This window comes from Oncorhynchus mykiss, chromosome 18 (assembly GCF_057628025.1).
Source record: "Oncorhynchus mykiss isolate SJ-2025 chromosome 18, ASM5762802v1, whole genome shotgun sequence".
Lineage (NCBI taxonomy): Eukaryota > Metazoa > Chordata > Actinopteri > Salmoniformes > Salmonidae > Oncorhynchus > Oncorhynchus mykiss.
Window position 1 is genome coordinate 69,198,822 of NC_143039.1, and position 26,954 is coordinate 69,225,775.

Consider the following 26,954-nt stretch of genomic DNA (forward strand, 5'->3'; position numbering starts at 1 on the left):
GTCACATTCTACGTATGATCATTGAAGTAATCACAACACCAGGACAAAAAGTTATAGGTTTTTATTTATTAAATAAATACAAAACTGTTATGCCATATTTAATGCTTCTCATCTACAGCATTAGGCAGTTGTGCATCTTTAAAAAGCGATGTAGGCCTGTGTTCTACAAAGCCGGCAAGTGTTGCTGTAGTGCACGTAAGAGTGGGAGGGTTTTTGATACGTTCTAAGGAGGACTATCCTCACATTACATTATGTGGATCTATCAGCTTGACTCTCTCAAATCCTTCACGACAAAATAACTTTAAGTCAGAGAAGGTTTCCATGGCACATCATCTTTGTTCTGCCGTGCTTGATTGCATAGAAAACATTTACATACACACACAAAAAATATCCAAAATATTTTTTTTTGCCTGAAGCCATGATCTATTACTAAAGCAATAGGATTCAAAGCTGTTCAATTTAGGTTTTTGTTGAGTTTGATTAATGAAAATAATAGCGTATTATGGAATGTTCTAGAATAGAACAGTTACAATGGTTTGATTCCACAGAGTTGACAGATACAGAACATCCAGGAGACTTAACTCAAAATGAATGGACAACATCATAAAACAGAGGAATGGTTACAGGAATGTGTTGTATGCACATGATACATTTCCGATTCTCTCCTTCCCACGGTTTCAAAGACGAATATCAATTTGAGCAAAAAAACTTTATCCACTTGCCTCTCTTTTCTTTCTCCACATCTAGGCCTAACACTGTCTATCCTAAATCACACATAACATGAATTATAACACTGACAAGTTAATGAACAATAACAATGAGAACAGAAAGAAGCACTCCTTTACAGTCAGGTACGTATTTAAGAAAACTGTGTCAGATGTGATAAAACACTACAAACAAACAAAAAAAAAGAAAAATGTACAAACTGGTGTACTAGGTACTCGCTCTGCTGCAACAGCTTTCTCCCACATTCTCTGTTGCGGTGTAGCTCAGCTGCGTTGCCCCTAACACCTAGATATTCCACTGGACTCTGCAATTGGGAAGGGATCAGTTAATTTCAGTTTTTTTTCCCCTCTACAGAATTTCCTTTATTATGCCGTAGTATATACTTGCATATCTTTACAAAAACAACTCTTTGCATTGAATGGAATGGAATCGTGTGTGTGTGTGTGTGTGTGTGTGTGTGTGTGTGTGTGTGTGTGTGTGTGTGTGTGTGTGTGTGTGTGTGTGTGTGTGTGTGTGTGTGTGTGTGTGTGTGTGTGTGTGTGAGAGAGAGAGTGGTTAGTGGCAGTGCAGCAGGAACCAGAGGGCTGGAGGTTAAAGGTCGAGGGTAAGGGTCGTCTAGCAGGACACTTCGGTGGACTTGAGAGCGGCGCTGCTGTTTGCTGTGCCTTCCATACTGTCTGTGTGGGAGCGGCCACGCTTCTCGTTGGTGTGAGACCGGCTTCGGTTTCCCTCGTTGGTGTGAGACCGGCTTCGGTTTCCCTCGTTGGTGTGAGACCGGCTCCTGTTGCCTTCCATGGAGTGGATGCTGGATCCGGACGCCGTGCGAGAGCGGACCAGTCTGGTCATGCTGGCAGCAGGCACTGAGGGAAGGAGGAAGAGGAGAGAAGGAGGAGGAAAAGGAGGCAGGGGGAACAGGAGGAGGAAAAGGGGCCATAGGAGGAGGTGGAGGAGGCAGGGGTAAATAGGAGGAGGAAAGGGGGCCATAGGAGGAGGTGGAGGAGGCAGGGGGAACAGGAGGAGGAAAAGGGGCCATAGGAGGAGGTGGAGGAGGCAGGGGGAACAGGAGGAGGAAAAGGGGCCATAGCAGGAGGTGGAGGAGGCAGGGGGAACAGGAGGAGGAAAAGGGGCCATAGGAGGAGGTGGAGGAGGCAGGGGGAACAGGAGGAGGAAAAGGGGCCATAGGAGGAGGTGGAGGAGGCAGGGGTAAATAGGAGGAGGAAAGGGGGCCATAGGAGGAGGTGGAGGAGGCAGGGGTAAATAGGAGGAGGAAAAGGGGCCATAGCAGGAGGTGGAGGAGGCAGGGGTAAATAGGAGGAGGAAAAGGGGCCATAGCAGGAGGTGGAGGAGGCAGGGGGAACATGAGGAGGAAAAGGGGCCATAGGAGGAGGTGGAGGAGGCAGGGGGAACAGGAGGAGGAAAAGGGGCCATAGGAGGAGGTGGAGGAGGCAGGGGTAAATAGGAGGAGGAAAGGGGGCCATAGGAGGAGGTGGAGGAGGCAGGGGTAAATAGGAGGAGGAAAAGGGGCCATAGCAGGAGGTGGAGGAGGCAGGGGTAAATAGGAGGAGGAAAGGGGGCCATAGCAGGAGGTGGAGGAGGCAGGGGTAAATAGGAGGAGGAAAAGGGGGCATAGGAGGAGGTGGAGGAGGCAGGGGGGAGAGGAGGAGGAGGAGAGACAGGGTTAATAATCCATTCACACTCCTGTGTCCATGGTCAGCTGGATTCCTATTGAGGGCATTATGTAATATATTATATTTAATCATTACAGAACAGGTAACAGACTTCCTGTTGTCTAAATGTCTAATCTGAAGGTGAAATTACTAATCTCATCTCCTAGTTCCAGACAATGTCATTCTTACAGGTTGTCGTGAAGACCCATATTATTAGTTGGCAGCAACACTAATAGGGTAACAGGCTTTTATATTTCTACATACCGAATGTTAATATAATTACTGGTCAGTGTTGGTTACACAGAGAGAGTGTGTACTTACTGTAGCCCATTCCCTGAATGAAGTACTTGAAGGCCTCTGTCAGCTTTGCAGGCTGTCGAGAGAGCAAATGAGAAAGTTAGGCCCTTTTTCCCCTGTTATTATCCACATAATGACATATCAACTGACAGGTTCGTGGCATATCCTACAGACGCTGTGATAACGAGAGGCGTATGTATGACAGCTGTTGTAGCAGAAGGTGCTGACCTGGGTATAAACTCTCCAGCCTGACGTCCGTGCCTCATTGCTACTGTCACTAATGCTCTTAAGTGAAGCTGCCCTGTATTAGCCCCCTAACTGTTATCCCTTGGCCTCCGTGAACGTGTTAACAAGCTAGAAACACACCTGGTCAACCATGGGCAGGCCTCCACAATCAGCCATCTGGATGGAGGAGGGGAGAAAAGAAACAGGCTATGAGTTAGGAGTCAGTTAACACCTCACGGGGTGCGTCATTCAAGAGAGCAGAGTTAAGGTAGCACGTCATCAGCGGGACGACATTAGTCACCCGCCATTACTCTTCATTACACAAAACAACTTCCCATTTAATATTTAACACTGTCTCAGCAAACAACAAGTTCCATTAACAACACGTGTCCATTAACATCACATGTCCATTAACATCACGTGTCCATTAACATCACGTGTCCATTAACATCACGTGTCCATTAACATTAACAACACGTGTCCATTAACATCACGTGTCCATTAACATCACATGTCCATTAACATTAACAACACGTGTCCATTAACATCACGTGTCCATTAACATCACATGTCCATTAACATTAACAACACGTGTCCATTAACATCACATGTTCATTAACATCACGTGTCCATTAACATCACGTGTCCATTAACATTAACATCACATGTCCATTAACATCACATGTCCATTAACATCACGTGTCCATTAACATCACGTGTCCATTAACATTAACAACACGTGTCCATTAACATTAACAACACGTGTCTATTAACATCACGTGTCCATTAACATCACGTGTCCATTAACATTAACAACACGTGTCCATTAACATCACGTGTCCATTAACATCACATGTCCATTAACATCACGTGTCCATTAACATTAACAACACGTGTCCATTAACATCACATGTCCATTAATATCACATGTCCATTAACAACACGTGTCCATTAACATCACGTGTCCATTAACACCACGTGTTCATTAACATGAACATCACGTGTCCATTAACATTAACAACACGTGTCCATTAACATCACGTGTCCATTAACATCACGTGTCCATTAACATTAACATCACGTGTCCATTAACATTAACATCACGTGTCCATTAACATTAACAACACGTGTCCATTAACATTAACATCACGTGTCCATTAACATTAACAACACGTGTCCATTAACATCACATGTCCATTAACATCACGTGTCCATTAACAACACGTGTCCATTAACATTAACATCACGTGTCCATTAACATTAACATCACGTGTCCATTAACATTAACATCACGTGTCCATTAACATTAACAACACGTGTCCATTAACATTAACAACACGTGTTCATTAACATTACCATCACGTGTCCATTAACATTAACAACACGTGTCCATTAACATCACATGTCCATTAACATCACATGTCCATTAACATCACATGTCCATTAACATTAACATCACGTGTCCATTAACATCACATGTCCATTAACATCACGTGTCCATTAACATTAACATCACGTGTCCATTAACATTAACAACACGTGTCCATTAACATCACGTGTCCATTAACATTAACATCACGTGTCCATTAACATCACGTGCCCATTAACATCACGTGTCCATTAACATTAACATCACGTGTCCATTAACAACACGTGTCCATTAACAACACGTGTCCATTAACATCAACATCACGTGTCCATTAACAACAAGTGTCCATTAACATCACGTGCCCATTAACATTAACAACACGTGTCCATTAACATTAACAACAAGTGTCCATTAACATCACGTGTCCATTAACATTAACAACACGTGTCCATTAACATCACGTGTCCATTAACATTAACAACACGTGTCCATTAACATTAACAACAAGTGTCCATTAACATCACGTGTCCATTAACATCACGTGACCATTAACATTAACAACACGTGTCCATTAACATTAACAACACGTGTCCATTAACATCACGTGTCCATTAACATCACGTGACCATTAACATTAACAACACGTGTCCATTAACATTAACAACACGTGTCCATTAACATTAACAACACGTGTCCATTAACATCACGTGTCCATTAACATCATGTGTCCATTAACATCACATGTCCATTAACATCACGTGTCCATTAACATCACGTGTCCATTAACATCACATGTCCATTAACATCACATGTCCATTAACATCACATGTCCATTAACATTAACAACACGTGTCCATTAAAATCACATGTCCATTAACATTAACAACACGTGTCCATTAACATCACGTGTCCATTAACATTAACATCACATGTCCATTAACATCACGTGTCCATTAACATCACATGTCCATTAACATCACATGTCCATTAACATCACGTGGCCATTAACATCACGTGTCCATTAACATCACGTGTCCATTAACATTAACAACACATGGCCATTAACATCACATGTCCATTAACATCACGTGTCCATTAACATCACGTGTCCATTAACATTAACATCACATGTCCATTGACATCACATGTCAATTAACATCACGTGTCCATTAACATCACATGTCCATTAACATCACATGTCCATTAACATCACGTGTCCATTAACATTAACATCACGTGTCCATTAACATCACGTGTCCATTAACATCACGTGTCCATTAACATCACGTGTCCATTAACATCACGTGTCCATTAACATTAACAACACGTGTCCATTAACATCACGTGTCCATTAACATTAACATCACGTGTCCATTAACATCACGTGTCCATTAACATTAACATCACGTGTCCATTAACAACACGTGTCCATTAACAACACGTGTCCATTAACATCAACATCACGTGTCCATTAACATCAACATCACGTGTCCATTAACATCAACATCACGTGTCCATTAACATCACGTGTCCATTAACATTAACATCACGTGTCCATTAACATCAACATCACGTGTCCATTAACATCAACATCACGTGTCCATTAACATCAACATCACGTGTCCATTAACATCACGTGTCCATTAACATCACGTGTCCATTAACATTAACAACAAGTGTCCATTAACATTAACATCACGTGTCCATTAACATTAACATCACGTGTCCATTAACATTAACAACACGTGTCCATTAACATCACGTGTCCATTAACATTAACATCACGTGTCCATTAACATCACGTGTCCATTAACATCACGTGTCCATTAACATCACGTATCCATTAACATCACGTGTCCATTAACATCACGTGTCCATTAACATTAACATCACGTGTCCATTAACATCACGTGTCCATTAACATCACGTGTCCATTAACATCACGTGTCCATTAACATTAACATCACGTGTCCATTAACATTAACATCACGTGTCCATTAACATTAACATCACGTGTCCATTAACATCACGTGTCCATTAACATCACGTGTCCATTAACATTAACATCACGTGTCCATTAACATTAACATCACGTGTCCATTAACATTAACAACACGTGTCCATTAACATTAACAACACGTGTCCATTAACATTAACATCACGTGTCCATTAACATTAACATCACGTGTCCATTAACATTAACATCACGTGTCCATTAACATTAACAACACGTGTCCATTAACATCAACATCACGTGTCCATTAACATCACGTGCCCATTAACATTAACAACACGTGTCCATTAACATCACGTGACCATTAACATTAACAACACGTGTCCATTAACATCACGTGTCCATTAACATTAACAACACGTGTCCATTAACATCACGTGTCCATTAACATTAACAACACGTGTCCATTAACATTAACAACAAGTGCCCATTAACATTAACAACACGTGTCCATTAACATCACGTGTCCATTAACATTAACAACACGTGTCCATTAACAACACGTGTCCATTAACATTAACATCACGTGTCCATTAACATTAACAACACGTGTCCATTAACAACACGTGTCCATTAACATTAACAACACGTGTCCATTAACATCAACATCACGTGTCCATTAACATCACGTGTCCATTAACATCACGTGTCCATTAACATTAACATCACGTGTCCATTAACATTAACAACACGTGTCCATTAACAACACGTGTCCATTAACATTAACATCACGTGTCCATTAACATTAACAACACGTGTCCATTAACATTAACAACAAGTGTCCATCAACATCACGTGTCCATTAACATTAACATCACGTGTCCATTAACATCACGTGTCCATTAACATTAACATCACGTGTCCATTAACATTAACATCACGTGTCCATTAACATTAACAACACGTGTCCATTAACAACACGTGTCCATTAACATTAACAACACGTGTCCATTAACATTAACAACACGTGTCCATTAACAACACGTGTCCATTAACATTAACAACACGTGTCCATTAACATTAACAACACGTGTCCATTAACATCACATGTCCATTAACATCACGTGTCCATTAACAACAAGTGTCCATTAACATCACGTGTCCATTAACAACAAGTGTCCATTAACATCACGTGTCCATTAACAACAAGTGTCCATTAACATCACGTGTCCATTAACATCACGTGTCCATTAACATTAACAACACGTGTCCATTAACAACACGTGTCCATTAACATTAACAACACGTGTCCATTAACATCACGTGTCCATTAACATTAACAACACGTGTCCATTAACATTAACAACACGTGTCCATTAACATCACGTGTCCATTAACATCACGTGTCCATTAACATTAACATCACGTGTCCATTAACATTAACATCACGTGTCCATTAACATTAACAACAAGTGTCCATCAACATCACGTGTCCATTAACATTAACATCACGTGTCCATTAACATCACGTGTCCATTAACATTAACATCACGTGTCCATTAACATTAACATCACGTGTCCATTAACATTAACAACAAGTGTCCATCAACATCACGTGTCCATTAACATTAACATCACGTGTCCATTAACATCACGTGTCCATTAACATTAACATCACGTGTCCATTAACATTAACATCACGTGTCCATTAACATTAACAACACGTGTCCATTAACAACACGTGTCCATTAACATTAACAACACGTGTCCATTAACATTAACAACACGTGTCCATTAACATCACATGTCCATTAACATCACGTGTCCATTAACATCACGTGTCCATTAACATCACGTGTCCATTAACAACAAGTGTCCATTAACATCACGTGTCCATTAACAACAAGTGTCCATTAACATCACGTGTCCATTAACATCACGTGTCCATTAACATCACGTGCCCATTAACATTAACATCACGTGTCCATTAACATCACGTGTCCATTAACATCACGTGTCCATTAACATCACGTGTCCATTAACATTAACAACACGTGTCCATTAACATCACGTGTCCATTAACATCACGTGTCCATTAACATCACGTGCCCATTAACATTAACAACACGTGTCCATTAACATTAACAACACGTGTCCATTAACATCACGTGTCCATTAACATTAACAACACGTGTCCATTAACATCACATGTCCATTAACATTAACAACACGTGTCCATTAACATTAACAACAAGTGCCCATTAACATTAACAACAAGTGTCCATTAACATTAACAGCACGTGTCCATTAACAACAAGTGACCATTTCCCTTAGCCTCTGAACAGCTAACACAGTTAACGTTGGTAAAACGTGCCCATTTGGTCACAGCCGGGGGCATGCATTTCATAGGTAAGCCTAAGTAGGTCAAACAGGAAGAATTGTGATATGGGTCATGTTCAGGAACCAAACAGGGGTAAACAAACTCAAACAGGGAGAACTCTAGCTGGACTTCGTGTAATAAATAATGCACATTTTTGTTTTCCGTTGCGAAACGTTTTATATTACATGCCTAATGAACAGGACCCTGGAGGCTGGGTACAGCAGCAGTAGCCTCAGCCTATGGCAAGGCTAGCAAATCAGTCACCAGGTCATTACTGAGCTACTGGAAGCTTATCAGTGATTGCCTTTCCATGATCAGATCTGTTATGAGCAGCAGGAGGGAGATTGTTGGAGGCCACTCACCTTCAGCAATGTGGTCTTTGTCGGGTCCAGCTTAGTATTGCACTCCACCTGTGGACGCAAAGTACAGAGTCTAATTTAGCGACTAAATATCATTAATTTACCACAGTAGAGAACTAAATAGGTAGTCAAATTAAAGGACTTGGGGGAGTAATATTTCATTGCTAGAATTGTTTTAGTTGTGTTTGACTTCTTTCCCTATTTTGTCCCATGTTTGAATCATAAACTACATTTTTAACCTTCCATTGTTAATCTTTAAAAATCTCCTGTTAACTTAGGTGAATGTTCAACGCATCAACACGTGTTCCTAGGGACCGGGAATTAGGACCAGAGGCATTATCGTTAATGATTTGTTTATGACATTTAGGATTACAGAGTGTGTACTTGAACTTACCACAGCGTCAACGGCCGGAGAGCTGTCTCCTACCACCAACAGAGAAGGACACCTGAGAGCAATAACAGGAATTGGAACAAATTTCAACCTGTTGGGTTAGAGGATTACAGGGCCAAGAGTTTCCTCGACTATGTGACCTATTGACCAGGCTATAACTAGGGCCCAGAGTTTCCAGGTCAGGGAAAACTCAGGGCTCTAGCAATATGCCATATGAGGTGATTGAGGTATGGTGAAAGTCAGAAGGTTTGGAACTCACGTCAGGGTTCTGACGGTGACTTTTCCACCAGGAATGGGCCTCTCAATCTCCAGATCCCGCCGGCTGGGATGGGAAAAGGTGGGATATCAGTGAGGCACCCAATTAACATACATATATTACAAATATAATAAATATACTATTAAACACGAGACATTGAATATATTAGAAATACATAGTTAATATATATGTTCATAGGCAGTGTTCAATGTACTCTGGAAGACTTTGAAGACTTGAGTATGTATATAAAATATATACTGAACAAAAATATAAAACGCAACATGTAAAGTGTTGATCCCATGTTTAATGAGCTGTCACACAACACAATGCCACAGATGTCTCAAGTTGAGGGAGTGTGCAATTGGCATGCTGGCTGCAGGAATGTCCACCAGAGCTGTTGCCAGAGAATTGAATGTTAATTTCTCTACCATAAGCCGCTTCCAACATCATTTAGAGAATTTGGCAGTACGTCCAACCTTCCTCACAAACGCAGACCACGTGTAACCACACTAGCCCAGGACCTCCACATCCGGGCTTCTTCACCTGCAGGATCGTCTGAAATCAGCCACCCATACAGCTGATCAAACTTTGCACAACTGAATAATTTCTGCACAAGCTGTCAGAAACCTTCAAGGAAGCGCATATGCTTGCTCGTTGTCCTCACCAGGGTCTTGACCTGTCTGCAGTTCGGCGTCATAACCGACTTCAGAGGGCAAATGCTCACCTTTGATGGCCACTGGTACTCTGGAGAAGTGCGCTCTTCACGGATAAATCCCAGTTTAAACTACACTGGGCAGATGGCAGATAGGGTGTATGGCGTCGTGTGGGCGAGTGGTTTGATGATGTCAACGTTGTGAACAGAGTGCCCCATGGTGGTGGTGGGGCTATGGTATGGGCAGGCATAAGCTACAAATAACAAACACAATTGCATTTTATTGATGGCCATTTCAATGCACACAGTCACCGTGACGAGATCCTGAGGCCCATTGTCATGCCATTCATTGGCCGCCATATCCTCATGTTTCAGCATGATAATGCACGGCCCCATGTCGCAAGAATTTGTACATAATTCTTGGAGCTGAAAAATGTCCCAGTTCTTCCATGGCCTGCATACTCACCAGACATGTCACCCATTGAGCATGTTTGGGATGCTCTGGTTCGAAGTGTACGACACTGTGTTCCAGTTCCCGTCAACATCCAGCAACATCCCACAGCCATTTAAGAGAAGTGGGACATCATTCCACAATCAACAGCCCAATCAACAAACTCTAGGAGATGTGAAGGAGATGTGTCGCGCTGCATGAGGCAAATGGTGGTCACACCAGATACTGACTGTTTTTTCTGATCCACACCCCTACTTTTTCTTTAAGTTATCTGTGACCAACATATCTGTATTCCAGTCATGTGAAATCCATTGATTAGGGCCTAAAACATTTATTTCAATTGACTGACTTCCTTATATGAACTGTAACTCAGTAAAATCTTTGTAATTGGTACCTTTTGCATTTCTATTATGGTGATGAGTAGTCAACGTATGCTCATGGTATTCTTAAGTAATAAGGCTTGAGAAGGTGTGGTATATGGCCAATATACCACGGCTAAGGCCTGTTCATATGCACAACGCAACGCCGAGTGCCTGGACACAGCCCTTAGCCGTGGTCTATTGGCAATTGCTTTATTGTTATTATAAACTGGTTTACAAAATAATTAGAGCAGTAAAAATAAATGTTTTGTCATTTATTTACCTGTTGTAAGCTTTAACAAAGTGTTGAAGGTTGTACTGGTTCATGTCATTCATGATGTGATGGCGGTAGGTGGCGATAAGGTCATGGTTGTTGGAGATTTCCTCCTACAAAGACAATAATAAACACCTCCTCAGACTCTGATCTAGTGACACAGTACTGAACATTCTAAGCCAGTTTATATCTATGTAGCCGACAATTAGAATAGATTCAGTGGGATTATGTTGACGTGATTTGCAGTTTCAATCATCGTCTCTATCTGGGGGCTCACTGCTTACCTTTCCGAAGAGATGGCCGATGAGCATGTCAGGCAAAGGAGTGACCTGAAAAGAGATTCAAAAGCAGATTTATATCACAGCAACGATCAATCATATGCTGTATACACATACATAGTTATGTGATGCTTTGTTGAAATGGGTAGAGAATGTCCCTAGCTGATTGGGCGGGTGGGACTTTTGTGATTTTGTGACAACTGTTGACAATGTAAAAAGGGCTTTATAAATCAAAGTGGATTGATTGTTGTGGATCTGTGGTTGTGTGGACTTCAGGAGATGTATAGTACCTTGTTTGTAGCCCAGTCCATCCACCCCTCAGCACAGGGGTTGATATTAATCAGAACCAGGCCTTCCACCAACGTGGGGTAGTCCAGCTAAAAACAGAAACAAACATTCAGTCACTGACTTCTTAATGGTGAAAATATTTTTTAAAGTACCTCGTTGAAACTTCAAAGGGGTCGATTTTATTCACTATACTCATTGAAACCTCAACGTTTCATAACAGAGAGAGGTCAGATGTGGGTCAGTTAGGAGTTAAAACATCCTTTGTGTTCCATTGCTGGGTATCAGCACAGTGAGACTGTCCCCACAGAGTCGGGTGTTTTGGTGCGGAGCCAGTCTAGAACATTCCACAGACTCTCAGCAGCAGGCTAAAGCAATAAGCAGGAGTGAACTGCCAAAAACAGCACAGCATCACTGGAAACATTTGGTTTCAGTTCTAATCCCGGTTTGATTAAAACTTTTCACAATGAAGCAAACTTAAGCATAACTGAAAGGGGAAATGAGGAAGGAGTGAGGAGGACATCAAACTCACAGCGAATCTTGCAAGGATGTAGGCTCCAGCTCCGACGGCCATTCCAATGACGCTCTTCAGACTGTGGTTAACAAACAAACAGAGAGAATATAATCAGAATCTCTTTTTTGATCCAAAATGGATGCAGGTCTAATACACCATGGTCTGTATTCAGCAAAGAATCCCAGAGTAGGAGTGCAGATCTAGGATCAGTCTTATTCATCATGATCTACAGGGCAAAACAGCAGTTCTAATCTGAGACGCTTTATGAATATGAATCCTGAATGGTCAGCAGTGTAAATCCTATGGACTGGGTTCAACTGTATGAGGATGTCACGTACTGACCATAGAAAGCCTTTATTTTCTATGGTGGAGTAGGTCAGGGCGTGACTGGGGGGGTGTTTTAGTTTATTATTTCTATGTGTAGTTTAGTTTTTGTATTTCTATGTTGGCCTGGTATGGTTCCCAATTAGAGGCAGCTGTCTATCGTTGTCTCTGATTGGGGATCATATTTAGGCAGCCTTTTCCCACCTGTTGTTTGTGGGATCTTGTTTTTGTATTGTTGCTTTTGAGCCCTACAAGGCTGTATGTATGTTTGTTTCTCTTTATTGTTTTTGTTGCTGGTTCACATTTAAATAAATTATGATGAACCCAAATCACTCTGCGCCTTGGTCTACCCATTTCGACGAGCGTTACAGAGGAGAAATACATTGCATAATGAAATGATCTGATCAATTTCAAAATCGTATAAAGTCCTTCTTTGGACTTACCCAAAATGCTTGAGGACCAGGGGGAGAGACTCAGACAGCAGATCCATGGAGGGGTACTCGTACCTGGAGAGAAAACAACAACCGTCAGGGTTATAGTACTTCAATTATCAACACTTTACAATGCATCTTATCACAGCCCTCCATCTCTTTATTCCATCCATGGCCTTACACTGGATTCTGCTATCTGTTTTTCACTTTGAATATCTCTCCTATTCAAGTGAAGTGTCAAAGCATTCAGGTAAATTTATCAAGAGAGTGTAAATGTGTCACAAAAGTAATCTAGAATCTAGAACTTTGATGGGGGCCACAAATAATCAGAACTCATCGGTGGGTGCAGTTGCTCGCAGGTCTGCATATTTTTTTTTTTTACATTTTAGAGTTAATGTTGTGCAATTCACATTTTTCCATGGTGTGTAGAGAGAATGTTGCTGTTTTAAAACAAGTTTGCTGCAATTTTAGCATGGGGCGGAGAGAAGATTTTGCAACTGATTTCATGCAATTCTAAAAATGAGAGAAATGTTTGCAGTTAATATATCTGACTGAGACTGTATCAGAAAATTGAATGGGGCCCCACGGCTGTAAATTCGACCATATTAACAAGTTTAGATAGCTGGCCGCAAAACTAACTTAGTAATCTTAAAAACGTACAACCAAATTTCGAAATTGCACCTTGTGTACTCTACTATTCTAACTCACAACAGTAAATTGAGTAAAAAAATAAATATAATAATAATAATTGACCTGGGGATATTCAAAAGGAAGCACCGGGCCGCCAGTTGCCCTTCCCTGATCTAGATTCTCTAGATCAGAGGTCAAAGGGTGACAGACAGACGGACACGCTGGCAAACAGACAGGCAGGCTGACCTACATTTGGTGCTAAGGCGAGGTGTGGCGTGGACTTTAGGTGGTTTAACGGTGGGTTCGATTCCGGTCCATTCTCTCCTCTATATTCCCCTCAGTACTATCCAATCAACAAAATAATCTGTGGGATGATGCTAGGCAACTGGACTCACCCGGTAGAGAAGGTGCTGGCCCCCTCGTGCTGTCCAGGGGCATCGACATGGCACACAGCAAAGTGCTGCATGATCTCCTGCATGTCCTCATGCTGGAACATGGAGTCAAAGCACGTCTTGTCTGAAACAACATGGAGGGCAGGGACAAGATGTTAGTGATGAGGTCTCGCATGATTTGTAGATGTCAGATGTCGAACACGGTGACATGGTGACCATTGAGTGTTTCTTCTCAACGTTAGATAATGCTAATAAATAGATAAATCTATTCCATTTGACATTATTTAGCCAATAAAGAGAACCAATTCTCTTCTACAACAATTGACTCAAGCTAAGTAAATTAACTGTCGTTAACCAGCCGTTACAATCAACAGACATCCTCATTCACTCTGAAGGCAGTAAAACCAAAGTGCATGGGAGCTTTAGACTCACATTAGGGGGTGACATTAAATTAATTAAATATTATGGGATGAATTAAGTGTATGGGGCTTACGGTTCAGTCCAATGTCATGGAAGGTGAGGATGACGGGGCGGTCTCCTTTGGGCACCCCCTTCATGGTGCAGTGGATCCTTCCATGGGGAGTCTCTACATTGTGCTCCTAAAGATGGAATAAACCATGGTTAGCAAATAGGGGTACCATAGAACTCAGTCAACTTTCTGAGAAAATGTTATCCATAGCAAAAAATAAACATTATTGAAGAACTCTACCCGACCTGGACAAGGTAAACCCTAAGCGAAACAGAGTTGAACTGCACCAAGGTATCCATGCTTAGCAGAGAATGGTATTCCAGAACACTGTTCAAACGCACCAATACAGCCTATAGCTCATGTGGTGAGCCCTGAAGATGGCAGTGGAGAGAACTTTATTTCATTTTTTACTTTGATCTGCATGTGTTTTTTCTCCAATACTCAACACATTGTAATCAGAATACATCCACTGACTTTGAGTCCTTCTGAATAAGAGAAAATGCTAAATGACCAAAATGTAAATGCTTCATCCGTAAGAGCCATTCACAACGAAACACAGGTATCCAACCTTCTGTAAAGCAGACCATTGGCTCATGCAAAAGAAGTTAGCCTTTCTGCATCTAGTTCTTTCAGTATGTTCCGTTTCTTGAGGAGTCGTCAGCCAGAGCGTCTGGCAGTAATGCTTCAAATAATCAACAATATTCAATCCCACATCATGATTTCTGACTGACGCATATTACTTCAAAGGGACCATTAATCCACAATATTTCTTTACAGTCTGAGATGTTCTCTTCATTTCAATCCCACAAAGGTATAAACAGACGAAAAGCTACAGAAGGTAAACAAGCCCAAGACTATCCATCAAAGCACACTATCAACTATAGACAGAGAGACCCACTAGTACTCACAGAGGTTTCAATCTCAGCCATAACACACTCCATGTCCGAATCCCCCTCAAGAACCATGTTTCCTAGTGCCTTTTTGGTCACCCGTAGGGAGTAGTGAACTGTGAACAGATGTAGTGTTCTGAGCTATAGATCGAATTGGTGGTAAGCTTCTGTAAAGGTGCTTATGAGGGGACTTGCCTGAGGGTTGTGTTTTATACCCCTGGTACTTACTACTCTGCATAAGACCTGGCCTCCCATGGTGCTTTGCACGGTGGTCAAAACAAGCTAATTCTAGCTGAAGAGATCCTTAAATTGGATCAGCACAATGTCAGACAGTGGGGCAGCATGGGATATTTAGTGAAGAGTAGTGCAAAGTGAAGAGTAAGCAAGCCATCAGATCAATGGGAATATACAAGAGCAATGATTAACCTTTAACCCCTTTTGTCAAAATATCCTAATTTGTCAACACATCAGGCAGTCAAGAAAGTGACAAAATAGCACTGGCAACACTAGCAATATAATGAATTATTACTTTTCATAAGCATGTCTGACGCCTTTATAGTGTATAAACTCATAATATGTTAAGTCTATCTGTGGTAATGTTTCAATAGATTGAAAATGACAAATGACAAACTCGTTATGAGATACATATCTTGTCTTATTGGTCTATTTCACAATAATCTGGGATAACAATCCACCATTATCAATGAGGGAGAACCATCTTTATACTACTACTCGATAAGATAAGAGACTATTGGCCCCTAGGGGGAATTTTGTTTTAGGCATTGTGTGAAGGTTCAACTTCATAGGTGGCCGGTAGCCTAGTGGTTAAGAATGGTTTGGGCCAGTAACCGAAAGGTCTCTGGTTTGAATCCCTGAGCCAACTAGGTGAAAGATCTGTGCCATCAAGCAAGGCACTTAACCCTAATTGCTCCTGAAAGTCACTCTGGATAAATTACTTTGACATATACACCATACACTAACCAAAACAACTCCAGTTTGAGACCCTTAGGAGGGAGGTTGGGTGTAGCATAGAAGGTCAGGGGCAAAGTCAAGACCCTAATGGCACCCCTATTGCACAGCTTTTGACCAGATTTCTAGGGCCCTGGTCCAAAGTAATACACCACATCAGGAATAGGATGTCATTTGTAATGTAATAAGAGTCAATTACATAACTGAACATTCACATAACCTGTTCACATGACTGGAGGTAAACAACTGACGGCAGTGCCACCTAGGTAGCCAGGGCTAAATTAGCGGCCGTTTGATGCAGACACATGCTGAGCTAATCCCAGACGAGGCCGAGGGAGCGGAGGAAGGAGGAGGGATACGTGTGGACCTAGTGTGTCTGAAGGCAGCCTCAGAATGGGACAGATGGATGAAGTGTCCCTCCTCTACCTACGTCACTAGGGCTCCAAGACACAAAGTGATTTTCAACGTTGCCCTGGAAACCTGAGTTGACTAATCCTAGCCGTCGTGAGGGTCGATTAGCACGAGATGGTTGGCTGCAGGGGGCATACCTCTACTGGCCTCATAGATAACACTCTAGAAGGAAAAGCTGTTTGACTCCCAGGTTGAGAGTCAAACATTTTTAAAGGCACTTCAACAAGTTAAGCATGATTGTTAGGTAGTTGTTTCTATGTGGTGCTATCCAAGGTCCTGAATGTACGTAGCTGGTACATTATGCTGTACAGTTGAAGTTGGAAGTTCACATACACCTTAGCCAAATACATAAAAACAGAGTTTTTCACAATTCCTAATTCTAGTAACAATTCCCTGTCTTAGGTCAGTTAGGATCACCAATTTATTTTAAGAATGTGAAATGTCAGAATAATAGTAGAGATAATGATTAATTTCAGCTTTTATTTTTTTCGTCACATTCCCAGTGGGTCAGAAGTTTACATACACTCAATTAGTATTTGGTAGCATTGACTTTAAATTGTTTAACTTGGGTCAAACATTTCGGCTAGCCATCCACAAGCTTCCAACAATAAGTTGGGGGAATTTTGGCCCATTCCTCCTGAAAGAGCTGGTGTAATGGAGTCAGGTTTGTGGGCCTCCTTGCTCGCACATGCTTTTTCAGTTCTGCCCATACATATTCTATAGGTTTGAGGTCAGGTCTTTGTGATGGCCACCCCAAGACCTTTACTTTGTTGTCCTTAAGCCATTTTGCCACAATTTTGGAAGTATGCTTGGGGTCATTGTCCATTTGGAAGACCCATTTGCGACCAAGCGTTAACTTCCTGACTGATGTCTTGAGATGTTGCTTCAATATATCCACATCATTTTCCTACCTCATGACGCCATCTACTTTGTGAAGTGCACCAGTCCCTCCTGCAGCAAAGCACCCCCACAACATGATGCTGCCACCCCCGTGCTTCAAGGTTGGGATGGTGTTCTTCGGCTTGCAAGCCTCCCCCTTTTTCCTCCAAACATAACGATGGTCATTATGGCCAAACAGTTCTATTTTTGTATCATCAGACCAGAGGACATTTCTCCAAAAAGTACGATCTTTGTCCCCATGTGCAGTTGCAAACCATAGTCTGGCTTTTTTATGGCGGTTTTGGAGCAGTGGCTTCTTCCTTGCTGAGCGGCCTTTCAGGTTATGTCGATATAGGACTCGTTTTACTGTGGATAAAGATACTTTTGTATCTGTTTCCTCCAGCATCTTCACAAGGTCCTTTGCTGTTGTTCTGGGATTGATTTGCACTTTTCACACCAAAGTACGTTCATCTCTGGGAGACAGAACACGTCTCCTTCCTGAGCGGTATGACGGCTGTGTGGTCCCATGGTGTTTATACTTGCGTACTATTGTTTGTACAGATGAACATGCTACTTTCAGGCGTTTGGAAATTGCTCCCCAGGATAAACCAGACTTGTGGAGGTCTACAATTTTTTTTCTGAGGTCTTGGCTGATTTCTTTTGATGTTCCCATGATGTCAAGCAAAGAGGCACTGAGTTTGAAGGTAGGCCTTGAAATACATCCACAGGTACACCTCCAATTGACTCAAATGATGTCAATTAGCCTATCAGAAGCTTCTAAGGCCACAACATTTTCGGGAATGTTCCAAGCTGTTTCAAGGCACAGTCAACTTAGTGTATGTAAACTTCTGACCCACTGGAATTGTGATACAAGTGAAATAATCTGTCTGTAAACAATTGTTGGAAAAATTACTTGCATCATGCACAAAGTAGATGTCCTAACCGACTTGCCAAAACTATAGTTTGTTAACAAGACATTTGTGGAGTGGTTGAAAAACGAATTGTGTGACACCAACTTAAGTGTATGTAAACTTCCGACTCCAACAGTATGTCAAGTCAACAGATAGTCACACAAACGAATACTACAGCAGGCCATACTTTTTCCACTTCAGATTACACAAAGGGTGTGGTCATCTCTTAGTATCAAAGAGCCCAACATGTGGACAAATCTTCCACCACAAATGGCAAGTGCTGCAAGATGAAATATAAATCATTGCCCACTAGATGGGGCTAAATAATATTGAAATATCCTAACCTAATCCACGTGGAAATTCAACTGAGAGTAGGCGCTACACTGAAACAAGTGGATCACGTGTGGATTTTTATGGATATGTGTGGACCATAGGGACATACCTTTATCACGAGTTGTGCTACAGCCTCTCTCAACCCCTAGAAATGACAGAAACAGAACAGTTATATAAAGTTAAAGAGATACTTCAGGATTTGGTGAATGAAGCCCTTTATCTACTTCCCGAGTCAGATCAACTTGTGGATACCATTTTTATGTCTCTGTGTGCAGTTTGAAGGAAGTTGCTAACTAGTGTTAGCGCAATTGCTAACTAGGGTTAGCACAATGACTGGAAGTCTATGGTAACTGCTAGCATGCTAGTAGATACCATAGACTGCCAGTCATTGTGCTAGTCAGCATTGACTGGCAAAACTACTTCTAACTTCCTTTATACTGCAAAAATCCCAAAGTATTCCTTAAAATTAAGCAATTAAGATATGATAACAGAGACAATAATTGTCCTTTGGGGTGAAATATGTTTAAATATAAAGAAAGTGAAAAATGAATTTCTGTATCCATAAGGACCAGTTTCATTGTACTGTGTACATATTTCGGACAATTCCTGACATGCTAAACAGACATAATTCATCTATGCTGTTCAGCTGTCATATAACAACAAAGTGTGAGCTACATGGTACTACTGGGCATGGTATAGATAGAGTGACAGGTAGAGCCTCTAAGATGAGTGCAGATGTCCCCTTCTGCAGCTGCAGCTGCTCTGTGACTGGCTGTATGTAGTATCCTGGACTGTAGTGTACTGTGCTGTGGTTTTAGCTTCAACCACAGCCTGTGTCAGGTAGGGAGGGGCTTTGGGATTCCAGTTCAGTGGGGGAAAAGGCCAGGGGGCAGTGGGTTGTTGTTGACATGGTATACAAAGTTAATATTTGCACTTGTCTTTTCCTACTAGCTCTGACTTTGCTGATAAATACTTTGTTGAGGAAATATATACTTGATATGACGCGTTCTTGTCTCACATAACTATCTTAAAATGAATGCACGAACTGTAAGTCGTTCTGGATAACAGCATCTGCTAATGACTAAAATGTACATTTTTCACAGAAAAGTAAACCTGCAGGCTATACATGCAAAGCAAATCACGTGTCTACTTACTGGCAATTCCCTGTCAACAAGCAGGGGTGCTTTTGACGCAACCTGGATATCATCCATGTCTTTCAATTGAGGAAACCTGGAGGGAGAGAGGGATGGTGGGAGAGAGAAAGAGGAGAGGGAGAAAGAGTGTCATTTAGACCCATGAGGACTGGTTCAGCCAGTGGTGGAGCGTTCCTTCATGTTGGGAACCTTTCAATGAAAGGAAGTTTCATATTACACACGTGCCTTTCTGATACTGTAGATGTGTTTTCGTATCATGTTATTAGGATAATAACTTACCACTGAGAAAAACACTGATACAATCTCGTTAAACAGGTTCCAATGTGGATCATATATGTACAGATGTAGGATCTTAATTTGAGCCAGTTTGATACAGCAGGAAAATAGTCCAGCAGCAACAGGAAATGTGAATTATTATGTGGATTATAATGAAGAGACATTTTTTGTAGGGGTTGATAATTTTTTTTTGTTACGCAAATCAAGTCTGACATTTTTAAGTGGAACCTACAAACTTTAGAAGCTCTTTAAACCTTGAATACATAACATGTTTGCTGAGAAAATTCTCAGCTAAAAAAAGTGTGTTTAAATTAAGATACTACATCTGATACTACACCCCAACCAACCAAAAGTGAGAAAAGGCCTTTTCATTTCCATGACAACATCAGACTGTACAATTAGAAAAAAATCTTATTTACAATGACGGCCTACACCGGCCAAAACCGGACGACGCTGGGACACCCAATCCCAGCCGGTTGTGATACAGCCTGTAGCAACCAATACAAGTTAATAACAACTTTATTACTAAAAAGGCATTACAAAGCCAAAGTCGCTTTTCACTGCACTACATTTCCTATAGCTACATTTCACTGTATAGCAGTGCACCAGGCCCTATACCTACATTTCACTGTATAGCAGTACAAAAGGCCCTATAGCTACAGCTACAGTTTCCAATGCATTCTAAACCAAAATGAACTCAAATGAACTCTTATGAGAGTTGCTCCGGCTGCTTGCTATTTCGACAGAGGCGAGGGAGAAACGAAATCAAGCTGCTGTCTGCAGATCATGCTGTTGTGGATCGTGATGCCATTTTGGTAGGAGAGTGGGAGTGCTGCTGTGCATGCTAATCAAATCAGATGGTAAACAGGCGTTGGCTTTGTGTCCGGCAGGCCGAGGCAGGACAGGCAGGCAGGCCGAGGCAGGACAGGCTTGTATAGGCCAGGAGTCAGGCTCTTCCTCTGTGGTGTGGTGGGCTAACTGGGCTTGGCCGGCTCACAGGAAGCTACTGACAAGGCACAGCTTCCATAGCTCCCATCACACACACATTCTCTGTGACTAATCCTTTCTCATACCCTCTCAGTAAATCTCTCCCTCTTCCTGCCTCTCTTTCTTTCTTGCTGTGTCTCTCTCCCCCTCTGTCTCTCCTGCTCTCAGCTATAACAATATATTTTGCATCTGATCTACCTACAGGTTTGAGATGCGTCTTTACAGGTTTCAGATGCGTCGCTTCTGGGTAATCTTTAACCTTTTACTGCAGTGATGCTAAATCAGTGGGTTAAACATTATTGTTAGTCTTAAACAAATTTACTTTGAAACAAAAGTGTGCACCTCACACCCACATGGTCATGGGCAAAAAAAGGAGACACCTGTACCATGTCAGATATAATGTTGAAATGTATTACATTTTGAGTCTGCGTCCCAATATTACACTTTATATACATCAGAGAAGACTGAAATATAACAAAACTGTGATATACTGTATGTGTCCATTTTTTTAAACGCAATAATTAATTATGAAAAATATTAACAACATTCCACTCATGAGGCCAAAAGGGGCACTTTTGGCCATTGACTGCATGAAAGGGCTACAGGAAGTGATTCATTTTTGGGCATCTGGCCAGCTTTTCAACAAAACAGCCTCCTGACTCTAGGGTTTTGTCCCAAATAACACCCTATTCCCTATGTAGTGTTGGTCAAAAGTAGTGTACTACATAGGTAGTCATTTGGGATGCCCTTCAGCCAGGCCTCACAATAGCGTAGAGATGAAGAGTAGTATAAAAATAATAATAATAATAATAATAATAAAAATTTAAAAAAAAGGGAAATATTTCTGTGGTTTTTAGGAAAAACATGGACGCCTTCTACTGCAAATCCTTTGTTGGAGAAACTGTCCGCCAGCTCCCACTGACATTCCAACATTCAATTCAACTGAAAGCATGTGAGAGAAGTTACGTAACCATAAATCATCTGGAAATTCAGATAACAGAAAATATTTATTTACAGCAACAAGGTTAATCCTACGTAGCATAGGAAAGTAACATTAAACCCAAACCAGTTTCCAGACCTGTAAATAGGCTAGGTGCTGAGCCAGTAGTTTGAGGCCACCAAGCAAACCTATATTTACAAGATAAGATTCCCTTCTGACGCCCCATAACTAATATTTTACCTGGCGGTATCAAACACCTCTCAGGACATCAGTAAGGTCTCATTGAGATCCACATGGGGCACCTCACGAGTACAGAACTCTCTCCCGATCCAATTAAAATGGCTTTAGTGGCATGGGAAACATACATGTGCATTGCCAAAGTAATTGAAACAGGTAATAAACAAAAGTGAAATAAACAATCTAAAACGAACAGTAAACATTACACTCACAAAAGTTCCAAAGAAATATAGAGACATTTCAAATGTCGTATTATGGCTATATATATATATATATATGGATTTTTGTTTTAGATTCCGTCTCTCACAGTTGAAGTGTACCTATGATAACAATTACAGACCTCTACATGCTTTGTAAGTAGGAAAACCTGCAAAATAGGCAGTGTATCAAATACTTGTTCTCCCCACTGTATATATATATATGGGTTTTGTCCCATATATATATATACAGTGCCTTGCGAAAGTATTCGGCCCCCTTGAACTTTGCGACCTTTTGCCACATTTCAGGCTTCAAACATAAAGATATAAAACGGTATTTTTTTGTGAAGAATCAACAACAAGTGGGACACAATCATGAAGTGGAACGACATTTATTGGATATTTTAAACTTTTTTAACAAATCAAAAACTGAAAAATTGGGCGTGCAATATTATTCAGCCCCTTTACTTTCAGTGCAGCAAACTCTCTCCAGAAGTTCAGTGAGGATCTCTGAATGATCCAATGTTGACCTAAATGACTAATGATGATAAATACAATCCACCTGTGTGTAATCAAGTCTCCGTATGAATGCACCTGCACTGTGATAGTCTCTGAGGTCCGTTAAAAGCGCAGAGAGCATCATGAAGAACAAGGAACACACCAGGCAGGTCCGAGATACTGTTGTGAAGAAGTTTAAAGCCGGATTTGGATACAAAAATATTTCCCAAGCTTTAAACATCCCAAGGAGCACTGTGCAAGCGATAATATTGAAATGGAAGGAGTATCAGACCACTGCAAATCTACCAAGATCTGGCCGTCCCTCTAAACTTTCAGCTCATACAAGGAGAAGACTGATCAGAGATGCAGCCAAGAGGCCCATGATCACTCTGGATGAACTGCAGAGATCTACAGCTGAGGTGGGAGACTCTGTCCATAGGACAACAATCAGTTGTATATTGCACAAATCTGGCCTTTATGGAAGAGTGGCAAGAAGAAAGCCATTTCTTAAAGATATCCATAAAAAGTGTCGTTTAAAGTTTGCCACAAGCCACCTGGGAGACACACCAAACATGTGGAAGAATGTGCTCTGGTCAGATGAAACCAAAATTGAACTTTTTGCAACAATGCAAAACGTTATGTTTGGCGTAAAAGCAACACAGCTGAACACACCATCCCCACTGTCAAACATGGTGGTGGCAGCATCATGGTTTGGGCCTGCTTTTCTTCAGCAGGGACAGGGAAGATGGTTAAAATTGATGGGAAGATGGATGGAGCCAAATACAGGACCATTCTGGAAGAAAACGTGATGGAGTCTGCAAAAGACCTGAGACTGGGACGGAGATTTGTCTTCCAACAAGACAATGATCCAAAACATAAAGCAAAATCTACAATGGAATGGTTCAAAAATAAACATATCCAGGTGTTAGAATGGCCAAGTCAAAGTCCAGACCTGAATCCAATCGAGAATCTGTGGAAAGAACTGAAAACTGCAGTTCACATATGCTCTCCATCCAACCTCACTGAGCTCGAGCTGTTTTGCAAGGAGGAATGGGAAAACATTTCAGTCTCTCGATGTGCAAAACTGATAGAGACATACCCCAAGTACCCCAAAGTTCAAGGGGGCCGAATACTTTCGCAAGGCACTGTATATATATATATATATATATATATATATATATATATATATATATATATATATATATATATATATATATATATATATATATATATATATATATATATATATATATATATATATATATACAGTGGGGAGAACAAGTATTTGATACACTGCCTATTTTGCAGGTTTTCCTACTTACAAAGCATGTAGAGGTCTGTAATTGTTATCATAGGTACACTTCAACTGTGAGAGACGGAATCTAAAACAAAAATCCAGAAAATCACATTGTATGATTTTTAAGTAATTAATTTGCATTTTATTGCATGACATAAGTATTTGATCACCTACCAACCAGTAAGAATTCCGGCTCTCACAGACCTGTTCGTTTTTCTTTAAGAATCCCTCTTGTTCTCCACTCATTACCTGTATTAACTGCACCTGTTTGAACTCGTTACCTGTATAAAAGACACCTGTCCACACACTCAATCAAATAGACTCCAACCTCTCCACAATGGCCAAGACCAGAGAGCTGTGTAAGGACATCAGGGATAAAAATTGTAGACCTGCACAAGGCTGGGATGGGCTACAGGACAATAGGCAAGTAGCTTGGTTAGAAGGCAACAACTGTTGGCGCAATTATTAGAAAATGGAAGAAGTTCAAGATGACGGTCAATCACCCTCGGTCTGGGGCTCCATGCAAGATCTCACCTCGTGGGGCATAAATGATCATGAGGAAGGTGAGGGATCAGCCCAGAACTACACGGCAGGATCTGGTCAATGACCTGAAGAGAGCTGGGACCACAGTCTAAAAGAAAACCATTAGTAACACACTACGCCGTCATGGATTAAAATCCTGCAGTCGCACACAAGGTCCACCTGCTCAAGCCAGCGCATGTCCAGGCCCATCTGAAGTTTTCCAATGACCATCTGGATGATCCAGAGGAGGAATGGGAGAAGGTCATGTGGTCTGATGAGAAACAAATAGAGCTTTTTGGTCTAAACTCCACTCGCCGTGTTTGGAGGAAGAAGAAGGATGAGTACAACCCCAAGAACACCATCCCAACCGTGAAGCATGGAGGTGGAACCATCATTCTTTGGGGATGCTTTTCTGCAAAGGGGACAGGACGACTGCACCGTATTGAGGGGAGGATGGATGGGGCCATGTATCGCAAGATCTTGGCCAACAACCTCCTTCCCTCAGTAAGAGCATTGAAGATGGGTGGTGGCTGGGTCTTCCAGTGAGACAACGACCCGAATCACACAGCCAGGGCAACTAAGGAGTGGCTCCGTAAGAAGCATCTCAAGGTCCTGGAGTGGCCTAGCCAGTCTCCAGACTTGAACCCAATAGAAAATCTTTGGAGGGAGCTGAAAGTCCGTGTTGCCCAACGACAGCCCCAAAACCTGAAGGATCTGGAGAAGGTCTGTTTTGAGGAGTGGGCCAAAATCCCCTGCTGCAGTGTGTGCAAACCTGGTCAAGAACTACAGGAAACGTATGATCTCTGTAATTGCAAACAAAGGTTTCTGTACCAAATATTAAGTTCTGCTTTTCTGATGTATCAAATACTTATGTCATGCAATAAAATGCAAATGAATTACTTAAAAATCATACATTGTGATTTTCTGGATTTTTTAGATTCAGTCTCTCACAGTTGAAGTGTACCTATGATAACCATTACAGACCTCTAAATGCTTTGTAAGTAGGAAAACCTGCAAAATCGGCATTGTATCAAATACTTGTTCTCCCCACTGTGTGTGTGTATGTATGTATATATACAGTGTTGTAACGATGTTCAAATAGTTAAAGTACAAAAGGTAAAATAAATATGGGTTGTATTTACAGTGTTCTTCACTGGTTGCCCTTTTCTTGTGGAAACAGGTGACAAATATTTCTGCTGTGATGCACACTGTGGTATTTCACCCAGTAGATACGGGAGTTTATCAACATTTGATTTGTTTTCGAATTCCTCGTGGGTCTGTGTAATCTGAGGGAAATATGTGTCTCTAATATGGTCATACATTTGGCAGGAGGTTAGGAAGTGCAGCTCAATTTCTACCTCATTGTGTGGGCAGTGTGCACATAGCCTGTTTAGGGCCAAATAGCATTAGTTTGGAAGGGCCAAATAGCATAGTTTGGAAGGAATTAACCAAAAAAACTAAGCAATGTGTCAAGTAATTATCTTTTTGTTATCTCGTGATTTGGTTGGGTCTAATGGTGTTGCTGTCTTGGGGCTCTGTGTGGTTTGTTTGTGAACAGAGCTCCAGGACCAGCTTGCTTAGACTCTTATCCCGGTTCTTCTCTCTGTGGATAATGGCTGGGAATCGCTTCCTTTTAGATGGTTGTAGAACTGAACCACTCTTTTCTGGATTTTGATTATTCGCGGGTATCTGCCCAATTCAGCTCTGCATGCATTATTTTGTGTTTCACGTTGTACAAGAAGGATATTTTTTCAGAAGTCTGCATGCAGA

General features: G+C 41.4%; 1 protein-coding gene across 2 annotated transcripts in view; it reads right to left on the reverse strand.

The window, feature by feature from the left end:
* Positions 1–46: 46 nt before the first annotated feature.
* LOC110496659 (protein NDRG1) overlaps positions 47–26,954 on the reverse strand; it is a 34,742-nt gene continuing 7,834 nt past the window's right edge. The window contains exons 2-16 of one of the 2 annotated variants that reach the window (XM_036953443.2): positions 20,231–20,306; positions 19,186–19,221; positions 14,708–14,813; positions 14,218–14,338; positions 13,205–13,267; positions 12,456–12,516; positions 11,929–12,015; positions 11,645–11,689; positions 11,370–11,473; positions 9,628–9,690; positions 9,372–9,423; positions 8,981–9,028; positions 3,057–3,092; positions 2,715–2,766; positions 47–1,586 (exon numbers count right to left, since the gene is read on the reverse strand). In XM_036953443.2, the coding sequence (XP_036809338.1) occupies positions 1,342–1,586; positions 2,715–2,766; positions 3,057–3,092; positions 8,981–9,028; positions 9,372–9,423; positions 9,628–9,690; positions 11,370–11,473; positions 11,645–11,689; positions 11,929–12,015; positions 12,456–12,516; positions 13,205–13,267; positions 14,218–14,338; positions 14,708–14,813; positions 19,186–19,221; positions 20,231–20,287 (1,176 nt within the window). In that variant the 5' untranslated portion in view covers positions 20,288–20,306 and the 3' untranslated portion in view covers positions 47–1,341. Of the gene's footprint in view, positions 1,587–2,714; positions 2,767–3,056; positions 3,093–8,980; positions 9,029–9,371; positions 9,424–9,627; positions 9,691–11,369; positions 11,474–11,644; positions 11,690–11,928; positions 12,016–12,455; positions 12,517–13,204; positions 13,268–14,217; positions 14,339–14,707; positions 14,814–15,591; positions 15,752–19,185; positions 19,222–20,230; positions 20,307–26,954 lie in introns of those variants that run through there. The other variant, XM_036953444.2, reaches the window with a different exon arrangement.